Source organism: Aegilops tauschii, chromosome 7 (assembly GCF_002575655.3).
Source record: "Aegilops tauschii subsp. strangulata cultivar AL8/78 chromosome 7, Aet v6.0, whole genome shotgun sequence".
NCBI classification, from domain to species: domain Eukaryota; kingdom Viridiplantae; phylum Streptophyta; class Magnoliopsida; order Poales; family Poaceae; genus Aegilops; species Aegilops tauschii.
The window spans coordinates 50000791-50013969 of NC_053041.3; the positions used below are offsets into that span (position 1 = coordinate 50000791).

The following is a 13179-nucleotide window of genomic DNA, read 5'->3' on the forward strand; positions in this document are numbered from 1 at the left end:
GTCATACCCTGTTGTGCGTGAGCCCCAGTTATACAAATTGGCTTTAAAGGCACCAAGAAAAATAGTGCTTTTTTTTAAACTGTTGCGGGGGAAATTTTGTGTGCAGTCGGCCTCCTCCCATAGGTGACGTCTAGAAGGAATGCCCTGAACAGGAACCCATCAGTACAGGGGGTTACCTTGCAGGCATGTCCTAGTTTAGGGCCTATGTAGTCGATAGTGTCAATCACATGTGTGGTCTGCGCATGTGATCCATGGTCGCAGAGCGTTCCTAGACTAAAATTCCCGATCCTCACATTCATCCGGCCTTTTCAGGGTGCAAAACTTAGTAAACACAATAATAATTGCAGCTTGCCCTCGCTTCTGTTGCCCACGTCATAAGTGCAAAGGTGTATAGAGATGTGAGGGTGAGTGTTAGTCTGTTAGAGTACAATTTTAGAGTACAGTGTTAGAGTACAGTGTTAGAATCATGAGATAGAGAGAGAAATCAATAGCCAACATCTAATTAGCAAGATGAATTTAGGGCAACTAAGAATCGACATGAGAGGAACAATCCCAGATCTCAATTATAATAGTTGTAATGCATTAACCACACGAACACATCTAATTTCAATGAACAGATCATATGTACTGCTAGTTGAACCTAGGGATGTAAAATTGAAGGCAAAGATCAGTACTAGGTCGAGTGAGGGATGGATGCCGTGCTGCTGGAATCTGTTTGACGCGCCGCGTTGCGCCGCCCGCCAGTACCTGACGCCGTGAGCGCGTGTGAACATGCGATGGTCGATGGCAATCAGCCCTGCCGCCTGGATCGATAGTTTTTTCTTTTGGCGAAGCGGCAAATCCTAAACGGCGGCCGTTGCGCCCGTTTCTTCGCTGCACGCAAACGGGCGCATACCCCCCGCAACGCGCTGGGCCGGCCCATTTAATCCTTTTTCTGTTAAAACTGCATCGATCAGCAAAGGGCGAGTGTGATGGTTCGAACTTGAGATGTGTCGTTAGAGAGAGCAGCGCTGTTACCACCAGGCAATGATCCACTTCGTGCCTGTCAACCTCTTTTCCTTATTTTCTTCTTTCTTCAGGTCGCGAGATTTTCTTCTTCTTCTTTTTCCTGTTCTTTTTTCATTTTTCTTTTCTTATTCCTTTTTATTTTCTTCGTAAATGTGCGATTTTTTTCCGAATTCAATGAACCTTTTCTAGTTTAATGAACTTTTTTATCAAAATCGATGAACTATTTTTAAAATTCGGTGAACTTTTTTTCAAAATGAACGAACTCTTTTTAAAAATTGACGAATTTATATCCAAATCGTTGAACTCTTTTCAAAACCAATGAACTCTTTTCAAAACCGATGAACACTTTTTCAAAACCGATGAACTTTTTTTCGATTTGATAAACTCTTTATCAAAATTGATGAACTCTTTTCAAAATGGACGAACTCTTTTCAAAGTTGGTGAACTCTTTTTCAATACCAATGAACTTTTTTTTCCAAAATTGATGAACTATTTTTGCAAAATCGGTGAACTTTTTTTCAAAATCGATGAACTCTTTTCGAAGTTGATGAACTCTTTTCAAAGTTGATGAACTCTTTTTTCAAAACCGATGACCATTTTTCCAAACCGATGAACTCTTTTTAAAAATCAATGAACTCTTTTCAAAATTGATGAACACTTTTTCAAAATCAATGAATTCTTTTCAAAACTGATGAACTTTTTTAAAAATCAATGATTTTTTCGAAAGCCATTGAACTTTTTCCTAAACGTTTTCAAATAATTAAAAAATGATAGCGCTATATTAAACGTTACATGTGTAGTAAATTGCGCGGCTACAAATATACATTATGTATTGGCCCTGGATTCGGTCAGTACCGCTTGGTAGTCCAATTGGTTTTCCTTGGTTGTTCGCTGTTGGAGGGCGCGAGTTGGATCCTCTACCTGTACTATTTTCTTTGTGTTTTTTCGCGCAAACAACCTCTATGCACTGAACTTTTTTGCTGGGCCAGCCCAGTCCCATCGCCTTCGGGCGCCAGGACGTGGAACCGGCGCTGACAGCGCTGGTTAGGAGCTCCCAGCTCGTTTTTTTCTTGTGCATACATATGATATACACCATATATACCTAGTTCTTTTTTTTATACAAAAAATGGCTATTCATTTGAATACCCTTGAATTGAGATGGGCCTGCCCCTGCCGCAAAGCTATTGCTGGTGAAATGCTGGGGACCTCCTATGTGCCGCGTTTTGCGGCAAATAACCAGCGCAACGCACAGAAGGCGTGCGGCTGGGCCGGCCCACTAAGAGGCAACGCGAGGTGTGTCTACATCGATAAAAATCGCAAAAAACGAAAGTGAAACAGCAAGGATTCGAACCCGCGACATCGCTCTCCACAACCAGCGCTGCAAGCCACCAGAGAAAGTCTACGAACGTGAAGTATAACCCATCGCTATGATATTTAAGAACTTATTCTTGCGGGGTATGCCCCTTGTATATTATTTTCTGACCATGTAATGTAGCATATAGATTTTTGAAAACTGAACACACTCTGGAAAACACGAAAAGAATTTTTGTGGAAATGTGAACAAAACGTAAATTTTCAAACAGATTTTGAAAATTTTATGAAAATTTCGAAAAACGAGAACAAAATTTGTGAAGGTGATTTAAAAAAAAGTGTACTTTTTAAAAGTGTTTATTTTGAAAATTTGCAAGCATTTTCTGAATTTCAGAACACATTTTCAACAGGAATATTTTTTTAAATACGTGAATTTTTTTTAAACCGCAAACATTTTTTAGTTTTTTTTAAACGGGAACATTTTAACCTGCCGAACAAAATATTAAAACGTGAACAATTTTGAATACACGAACACCTTTTTTATACTCCGGAACAAAATTTGAAAATGGGAACATTTTCCAAAACTCCTGAATTTTAAAAAAAAAACACGAACAATTTTTTAAACAGAAACATTTTTTTGAAAACGGGAACATTTTAAACTTCCGAACAAAATATAAATTTGCGAACAATTATTGAAAACACGAACATTTGTTTAAACTCCGGAACAAATTTGGAAAACTGGAAGCTTTTATGAAACTCTTGAATTTTTTTAAAAACACGAACAATTTTGTAAACACAAACATTTATTGAAAATGGGAACAATTTTTGAAACAGGAACATTTTTTGAAACTCCTAAAAAATGAAAACATGAACAATTTTTGGAATTTGTGAACAGTTTTTGGAATTTAGAATAACTGGATTTTTTTTGGAAAATCCAAGCTATATTTTAAAAGCGAACATTTTCTGAAAACAAGAACATATTTTCAAAATTTTGAACATTGTTTTGAAAACACGAACATTTTTTTGTAAACCCTGAACATATTTTCAAGTTTGCGAACAATTTTTGAATTCTATACTTTTTTAAAATTTCCGAATTTTTGAAGAAAGACACAGAAAAAGGAAAAGAAATCAAGAAAGTAGAAAGAAACAGGAAAGATAAAACCAAAACGGAAATAAAAAAAGAAACAGAACAAAAAATAAACGAAAAAGAAAAAACCTAGAAGAAAGCAAGCCAGAAAAACAACAGAAAAAACCCGATTCGGGGAACCTTCTAGAAGGTTCCCAAAACCGGGAGAAATCATCCGACCGTACTTACGCTAACCGCTAATGGGCCGGCCCAGATTGCGTCGCTCGCGCGTGAACCCTGTGCGTTTCCTCGACAGTTTGCCGCAACGTGCGTCACATAGGATATTCCGAAATGCTGGACCATTTACCATCGTCACTGCCGCAGACAGTGGCCGTGAGATCGGCGCCCACGAGGAGAAAGCTCGAGAGGCTTGGCCTCTGCATCAATAGCCCCGCACGTTGCAGGTTCGCATGAAACGCGCTGATTCTGCGGTACTTGACTACTGATTTGGATTTGTGCAGGAAAAACCTTTGTTTTTATCTTTGAGTAATGCGATCAACAGAAAACTCTTGTATGTTTTTTTTTTTGCATGGTGAAAACTCTTGTATGTGGCTGGCGTGAGTTGGGTCCTTCCCCGAACCTACTACCTACCTACTCATGGACTAATTTGGCATGGATTATGGGTTTAGTATTAGGCCATTTTGGCTCTCGAGATGACTAAGACTTTCAAGTTTCAATTCCTTGTGTTTGACGTGCCGTGTAGGACGTCTTCAAACGTGCCTTTTGTATTGAGTAATAACCATGTGATGAGTACTCCCCACGTCTTCTTGGTTCCTCACTGCTCAACATATTTGAGTATATATTTTATTTTATGCCAAAAGGATCCGGATCTATTATAAAAATTTATATGAAGTACAAAGCACATCAACATAATAAAAATTACATCAAAATCCTTAGACCATCATACGACCCCTGCTGCCATCAGAACGAGCAGTTGTCTCCACTACCTTGCTCTCGAAATAGGATTTTGTTCCGCTTTATAGATAAATTACGATGACATCCGCGAAGTCTCCGTACACGTGCCCCCAAAGATCAGCGTCTGGAGCCACAGTGGTTGCCTTTGATCCCATGAAAAGATCTACAACTCCTGACACCATATCTCGTTATTGCGCACGCATGATGAACCTCGCCATCAAGGAGACGGCAGGAGGACCAGAGCCGGAAGACAAACTTAAAGAAGAAACATCGCCTTCGGCCCGAGTGCCGCACCTGCGAGGACTAAAACATCCTAACCTAGACTACTAGCCGGAGAGGAGGCACCGGGATACCCCTTCCGGCCATCGGCCGCCGGAGTGGCATGCACAGTGGATGCGAATTCATAGGCTCATTGATGAAGCCTGGAAGCGAGAATTTCTAGTTCATCCAGCTGATATTATTTTCAAATGTCATCTCTTCTTACAGATGTGGACACCGTTGGGAAAGCAGCACGATGCTGAGCGCATGTTGGAGATCATGGAGAAGATTAAGAGCACCCTAACGCTGGCTCGGCAGACCACACCGACAAACTGAGCTTTTGGAGTCTTCGTTCGCGACGGAAGGATAGGCCTGTTGATCTCCTAGTTGTATTCCATGTGTCTGTGCTTCCGCATATTTCGAACTTGATGCGTTATTTGGACATTGTTTTCCTCGTTTCTTTTGGTTATGTGGGTCTGTAAGCTTAAGAACCTTGTTGAATGCTGCCTGGTGGCTTTATTAATTTAAAGCCGGAAGCTTCTAGCGTCTTCGTTCAAAAAAAAAAAAACGAAATAAAGGTGGCCGGTCGAGTCGATCCAACATTCTTGGTATATAAATTACACAGACATGAGCTAGCTGAAGTAGTCAGTTCATTTGCTAATTCACACCAGTTATGTTGAGCTAGTGGGTTTGTGAGGGGCGCTGGTCGATTTCTATTAGAGAAACCGCCCAAAGTTCGTTTCTACAAAGTGTACACAGATACTTTCAAACAGCAAAATGGATCTAAGCATCATGCGCACAGGAGACAAATCCTCTCGTGTAAACTTTTGCCAGCTATCCAAGCAAACCAGACATATCCATTAGTACATATATTTTTCTTTCCAAAGGAGCACCAAGCAGTTGTAACAACCATCAAGTTCAGGAAGGGCTGACTTCGCAGCCATAGAGTAGTACTTAGCTTAGCAGCCGGGGAAGAATAGACTGTTTCAAGTCGTTGTGATGCAAAGTCGTCTCTTCTTCTCCTTCAAATACTCATCAACTTAACTTGAGAATTAAGATAGCTGACCACATGTGGCAATGCAAAGTCTCTTCTTCGTTTTGTCCCTTTGAACAGCATATTTGGTATAAAGTTCGCACGTACACAAGCTAGCTGAAGTAGTCAGTTCTCACCACATAGAAAATGGCGACCCCACTCACCTCGCTGCTCCTCTCCCTACCCCAACAATGGCAGCCCGTCCTCTTAGCACTTTTCTCCATCCTTTCCCTCCTGCTGTGGAGAAGGAGCTCGTCCAGGAAACGGCTCAAGCTGCCACCAGGCCCTGCGAGGGTGCCTCTCCTTGGCAACCTGCACCAGCTCGGCCCCATGCCGCACCGGACCCTGCGAGACCTGGCGCGGGTCCATGGGCCGGTGATGCAGCTGCAGCTCGGCAAGGCGCCGACTGTGGTGCTGTCGTCGGCGGAGGCGGCATGGGAGGCGCTCAAGGCTCATGACCTCGACTGCTGCACGCGGCCCGTGTCCGCGGGCACAAAGCGGCTGACCTACGACCTCAAGAACGTGGCGTTCGCGCCCTATGGCGCGTACTGGCGGGAGGTGCGCAAGCTCCTCACGGTCGAGCTTCTCAGCACGCGCCGCGTCAAGGCGGCTTGGTACGCACGCCATGAGCAGGTATGCCGTATGCCTAGTCACGGTGCACCGAAAATGTATACCTTTTACCCTTCATTGACTCGATCAAGATGATACAATCACGTAGAGTTTACATCCGATATCGGCAGTCAAACGAGCACAGTCTGCCTAGCTAGTTACTTAAATGTTGTATATTGTATTCATGATTAGGTGGAGAAACTGATGAGCACGCTGAGCCATGCAGAAGCAAAGCCAGTGGCACTGGACGAGCACATCTTGAGCCTCTCCGATGGTATCATCGGCACGGTAGCGTTTGGCAACATCTATGGCAGTGATAAGTTCTCCCAAAATAATAGTTTCCAGGATGCGCTCGACGATGTAATGGAGATGCTATCCAGCTCCGGCTCCTCCGCCGAGGACTTGCTCCCTGGAGTCGTCGGCCGCCTTGTTGACCACCTTACCGGCTTCATAGCCCGCCGCGAGCGAATATTCAAACAATTAGACTCCTTCTTTGAGACGGTCATTGAGCATCACTTGGACCCTAAGCGTGTGTTACCTGAGAATGGCGGCGACCTCATTGATGTCCTCATCGACCTCTGGAAGAAACCACGTGGCACATTTAGGTTCACCAAGGACCACGTCAAGGCCGTAATCTTTGTAAGTCATAATAATTCAACACTTACAGCCCATGCATAGATTCTTAAGAAAAGAAATTAAAGCTGGTAATAACATTAATCATTGATGATGTGCAGTCGACGTTCGTTGCTGGCATTGACACTAGTGCAGCAACGATTATGTGGGCGATGTCGGAGCTGGTCCGGAAGCCGCGCGTGCTCAAGAAGGTGCAGGACCATATTAGGGCCTTGGTGGGAGGCAACAAGAGAGTGAAACCAGAAGACATGCCCAAACTCAGCTACCTCAGGATGGTGGTGAAGGAGACCTTGCGGTTGCACCCGGCAGCACCGCTTCTACTGCCAAGGGAGACCATGCGAGACATCAAGATCGGTGGGTATGATGTGCCGGCCAAGACACGGATCTATGTGAATGCATGGGCGATCGGCAGAGACCCGATAAGCTGGTCTAACGACCCAGATGAGTTCAACCCTGATAGGTTTGAAGTAAATGATATAGACTTCAAAGGCGAGCATCCAGAGCTAACGCCGTTTGGCGCGGGACGGCGGATATGCCCAGGCATCTCCATGGCCATGGCCACCATCGAGTTTACACTCGCCAATCTGCTCTTCAGTTTTGAGTGGGCGCTCCCGGAGGGGACGACAATGGATGATGTGAACATGGAGGAAGAAGGAAGGCTCATCTTGCACCGAAAGGAGCCACTCGTACTCGTTCCCGCCGCGTACCACCACGACCTTGAATAGAGTGCCACCACCATGCCTTATGCGACCTAATAAAGAAGGAAACATCCTGGACTATTGTCTCAGTAAAAGTGGGAGTAAAGTGGACCTTTTTCGTTATCTTATAAAAACTGAATTTACTCACATATATTTACTGCCGCCAAATCTACAATGACACCTAGATATATTGTTTTGTCGCTTGAATTACTCTGAATGTTCTGAAACCAAATCGAATTATCCCTGCTACTTTTTCAGGACACACGCATATTTATCGCTTTGAGTACACGGCAGCCTTATCATACAATATTGCCTATGTGGCGTATACACATTTCCCAGGACACACACATATTTATTCATAGACCTAATAAAGAAAACCCAGAGCCATTACACTTGTCCATATTAGATCTTAATATTTCAGCGTTCTTACTGGCGAGGCATTTCATTGGCTCAGAGTAGCCAAGAAATGAGGTTGCATTTTTTGCTATTTGGGCACGTCAAGTAGGCACAGCCAGCATTTAGGAAAAAAAATGGGCACTAGGGAGAAGGACTGTCTTAGACAAAACCACACATATTGTTCTGTGAAGCACACAAATATGGAACGGATAGAGTGATTGAGTACAACAGAGCCGTTGTGCCGGTGAGAGGTAACCTCCAACTGAATCAACTAGTGGGGGGTGAGAGCTGACCCCCAACTAATAATCAAGTAATGGATGGTGACAATTTTTTTTCTTTTTTGAGAGGATGGAGGGTGAGATCCATTAGGAAACATCCATAGCTCGACCAAGGTTTGCTCTCAGTGTGGTGACATGGGTGGGCCTTGCAAATCACAGAAAAGCCTCGAAGCACGGCAATGCCAATTCTGTGTGCAATTTGTCGCTTTGGTAAAAGAAAAGTAGACCCCCTTGAAGCTTAAACCTCGTTTGGATGTTTAAGTTAGGTTTCAAGTTCTCGAACTGGAATTAAATATGGCACAGTTCTGTTGTTTGGATGCACAAGGAAAACGAATAGGAGATGTAGATCCAGTTCTTTCTGAATTGGAAAACAACTTCAGTTAGAGCTCCCCAATACCAAGCTCCAACCGTCTAAACTTTGAGACTAGAGGTATCCACTATTTTTTTTGTTGTGCGGGGGCGATCCAATGGGACAACATTGATGCTCCTATCACCATGGTGCGCTCCTTCTCACTGCACCTTCCCAGCAATCACCAGCAACCCCTTGCTGTAGATGGGCAATTAATCAGTATGGTTGCTCTTGAGTCTTGACCCACTAAAGTTGCTGATCATGATGTCTATTGCTCAGTAATAATGTATTAATGTAATTAAGCTATAAATTTAGAAACTTGATGTCTTGATCTTTAACGAGTTTCTTAACTTGATTCACAAGAAATTTTACTCCTTGAGCACATGTGAGGCCCTACAGAAAGAACATGAAAAAAAATGTGGTTTCTGTCTTTCTGCTAACCGATCACAATACTATTTTTGTGTTCAACAAGCTCCATCCATGACATGTTTCAGGGACTAATTTGCATGCGCTTGGCAAATAGATCGGAGTATAGTTCCACGGTGAATACATGAAACATATAGTGTGATATAGAGCACAATTGACAAGAAAACCTTAACACTATTATTGAAGTCCTTTTATAGTACAACAAGGCATTATGAGCTTCAACATTCAATTGTGTTTATTTTGTAAGATATTATATATTCACACCCAAGGTGGATTTACGTATACAAGATTGAGCTGCGAGAGAGAAAGCAAGCAAGGAAGTGAGACCCAAACTTATCATTGTGTTTCAACCATCATTTGCACGGGGCCGAAGTGTTACCAAGTTGTGAGCTTGAGAGATATCGGAAACTCGACAGTCACTTGTAGATGACACGCCACAGGTGTGTTAGTAGTGGATGATGTAGTCTTGGGTACCGCCTTTAGACATGCTTTGTCGCTATATTTATGATATAACACATCTTACTCTTACCAGATAACACGCCGTGTGTTAAAGCAGATATTTGTAGAACTAGAAACTACGAGTTTTAAACCACACGAAGTAAACGATTGCGTGACTTGCACTTAGTCTATTGTCATAGATGTTTAGAAACTTTGATTTGCAAAGATGCAATATTCTTTAGCGTGGAAGTTGGATTACCAACTATTCATTGCTAAAGCTTTTGAGTTTGGTTGGGGTGCGCCTACCCGGTAAAAGTGCCTATGTGGCATCTGAGAGTGTCACTGATCATCTCATATAGAGGCCCAGCCCCACATATAGTATAGATATGGAACAGTGACACTCTCAGATGACGATCTTTGTCCCGCCTTCGCTCGTCGCGCTCACGATGACGATATGTGGCATCTGAGAGTGTCACGGTGCCGTTTCCCGTCTTATGTCGCTCACGATGACGATCTTCGTCCAGCCTTCGCTCGTCGCGCACTCGCACTCGTTCTGTTGTCCACGTGGCCAACATGCGCAGTCCCAGAAAAGGCCCGAGGGAAAGGCCAGCGCGTCTCTCGCCCGTCGTCGACTGCTTTTTCCCACGCCTACATTCACCGCATCTGAAATTATCACGATGTAATCCTCGATCCGATCTGATTTGACGCCGTCGCTCCCATCTTTGCCATGGGCGCTGCCTCCTCGTTCTAAGCACAACCGCCACACATAGCCATCGCTTCTCTCTTGAAGCCACCCCCGCCACCACCCCCCCTTTGCCCAGTAACTAATGCAGTGCCTGATTCGATCTGATGGTGTACAAATATTTTTGTTCTCTTGAAAATAATAGTCTCCTAAACAAAGTTAGGTTAAATGCGAACCAACCTATGGTTGGATGGTTAGGGTGATCAGATTGGATGCCCAATGATAGAAGCTGAATATGAGTCGTTGTTATCCAAGGAAAAGTAAGTGTTTGTTTGAAAGGTGGTTGAGGGAGAGGGATTGTGAGCCAGATGCGCCATTGACAGAGATGATGAGTCTGAATTAGGAAGGCGGAGACATGAAGGCAGTGGACAAAAAATAAGAAGAGAAGAGTAGTGCCTCATGATTGTTGTTAAACCATTAGAATAGTATGCCCCGTTGCAATGCACTGGCATTTACCTAGTGAATTAAATTTATTTAGTGTTTCTTTTTACATCCTCACCCAACCAAGACACCTTATAACATGTACCATTTTCTTTATAGAAAGACTGCATGCGACACCCATACAATATTAATTTGAGCACCCCGATTTTTGAGCTCTAGTGGCGCACCAGTTTTGCCTACTAATGGCGCACCACTGGTGCGCCACTAGTACCACGCCACTAGTATTTTTTACTAATGCGCACCACTGGTGCGTCATTAGTATCTGGTATACTAATGGCGCACCAGGCAGTGCGCCATTAGTATAGGCCACGATGCGCCATTAGTATGCCTCCCAGGGGGCCATATATACCCATGTGCTTTGCCATACTAATGGCGCACTGCGGGGTGATGCGCCATTAGTATCCTTTGGCATACTAATGGCGCACTGCGGGGTGATGCGCCATTAGTATCCTTTGGCATACTAATGGCGCACTGAGGTGTGATGCGCCATTAGTATCCTTTGGCATACTAATGGCGCACGTTGGTGTGATGCGCCATTAGTATGTATATTAGGGATTTTTTTTCTTTTCTGATTTTTGCGCAGATTACAAAATATATTATTGGACAGAATATAAGCAGCACCACACGGCAACAGCAGATTCATCGAATACAATAGAAGATTAGTCTCCGAATACAATTCATCATATTAGTCTCCGAATTCAAAAGACCGAACAAAGATAGAACATTACAAGTCTCGAGACCGCGAGTAGCGAGTTTGTCTTCACATTACAAGTCGATATCGATCATCTAAACTACCATCACATAGAAGAGAGCTGCGGTCATCACGATGAGCATCATCGTGATGAAACTGGTCTTCATCCGGTTCCTCCAACGCTCCCTCCTCTCTCCTGCTAGATAGCGCGCGTATCTAGATTCCGCCTCCGCCCTAGTGGTGTACCCTTTGTAACTGTTACCGCTGAAACGGTGAACCTGTCTCCGACACTCCTCCCAGTCGTCGTAGACTCCAGGAACCTTACCCTTGTACACGACATACGACGGCATCTCTATGCACTAGCCAAACAACAGACAATACATAAGCAATATATAAGTATGCAACAAAAGGATCGGAGGAGAAAAGCAAGACATTAATAGCACGATTCATGGTCCTACTAATAAATAGCATCGATTACATCTAAGTTGAACGACTGTCCAAACCAAAGAGACATACAAGTTCATTAAAGTTTAATTACAACATGAGCTAATCAATGTTTCAGAACTACACATAGCATCATTACTTTCGACTCGACTCATGGGACCGGAGCGTGGATGAAGCCGCCGTCTATCGTGATGGTCATGAAGTCGCGGGCGTTGTCAGCCTGCATTTGTAGCGTTGTGTCTATCTCACTGTTGGACGGTTGAAATTTGAGGTAGAACTGCCCCGAGGTACGAAGGACATCTTGATGGATGATTTATGCAAACTCCGACTGGATGCGAAAGAATTCTTGTCGGGTGTCCGCGTCCTGGATTGCCGCCAAGCTTGCGGCCCAATCTTTGAGACTATTTGGTAGCAGAAGGTGATTATGGTCCCGTACGATCGCCCTCATGTGATGGAGGGCGTAGTAGGCATCCTTCTGACCGCCAGGCGGCTGCTTGACGCAGGGGAACGTTGTATTGTGGGTGAACACGTGCCTGCCGTACCTACGAACTGGCCTCTTAAAGGTACCTCCAGATGCGGCGTAGCCGGGGAGAGCATCATCAAGAACTTTCTTGATATTTGTGTAGTCTATCTTGGAGTCACGGTCCGGGTCGAAATACGTGGCCATGGAATATTTCGGGCTTAAGAGGATGAGTGTGTAATGTGTGTCACTGCACAGAACACGGAATGTTAGAAAAAAAAAGAACGATCGAAATCTAAGAAATCATATGTTACGGGGCGGTTAGGAGATGACTTACTCGGGAAAGTAAGGCACGAGGAAGTTATCCTTATCTGGGTTTGCCAGAATGACGCCTTCGAGGTGTGAACTCGCGACTTGCCGGTCCCCAGCGCTGCCCAAGATCTTGGCACGCATGTAGAAGGGGTCGACTATCACAATGTCCGGGGTCTTGTCTCTAATGATCCGCATCTTCATACTCAGCGAAAACAGCCGAACGAAGGTGTAGTGCAGCGGATGAAGGTTAAGCATAGCAAAGATGTCATCAAACCGCAGGACGATCGTACCCCCGACGGCGCTATCCACAAAGCCCTTGCCCTCTGGCACCTTGGCCACGAAAACCGGGTATGCCACATCATTCTCTCTGAGACGCCACTTCTCCAAAGAAAGAACACTGTCATGCAGACTCCGCATAGCACCGGTTGCAGCATTGAGCATATTTGTCGGTAGCATCGCCCTACCCGCCACATGCACCCTCCTCGAGATATCCTTAGGTGAAGGTGGCCCGTCCTGAGCACGGATCGTATTCGGTGCCGGCTGGCTCGCACTGGCGCCCTTGTTAGTCTTTCGTTTTCGTCCCTTCTTCCTGATCTGCTGTAATGGGATCG

The 13179-nt window shown here is 44.4% G+C and overlaps 1 protein-coding gene across 1 annotated transcript; it reads left to right on the forward strand.

Moving 5' to 3' along the window:
- The first annotated feature begins 5752 nt into the window (after positions 1–5752).
- LOC109737957 (4-hydroxyphenylacetaldehyde oxime monooxygenase-like) lies at positions 5753–7671 on the forward strand. Its single transcript, XM_020306578.3, has 3 exons — positions 5753–6284; positions 6453–6899; positions 6995–7671. The coding sequence occupies exons 1-3, from the start codon at positions 5799–5801 to the stop codon at positions 7616–7618; spliced, it is 1557 nt and encodes a 518-aa protein (XP_020162167.1). The 5' UTR covers positions 5753–5798; the 3' UTR covers positions 7619–7671.
- The last annotated feature ends 5508 nt before the right edge of the window (positions 7672–13179 follow it).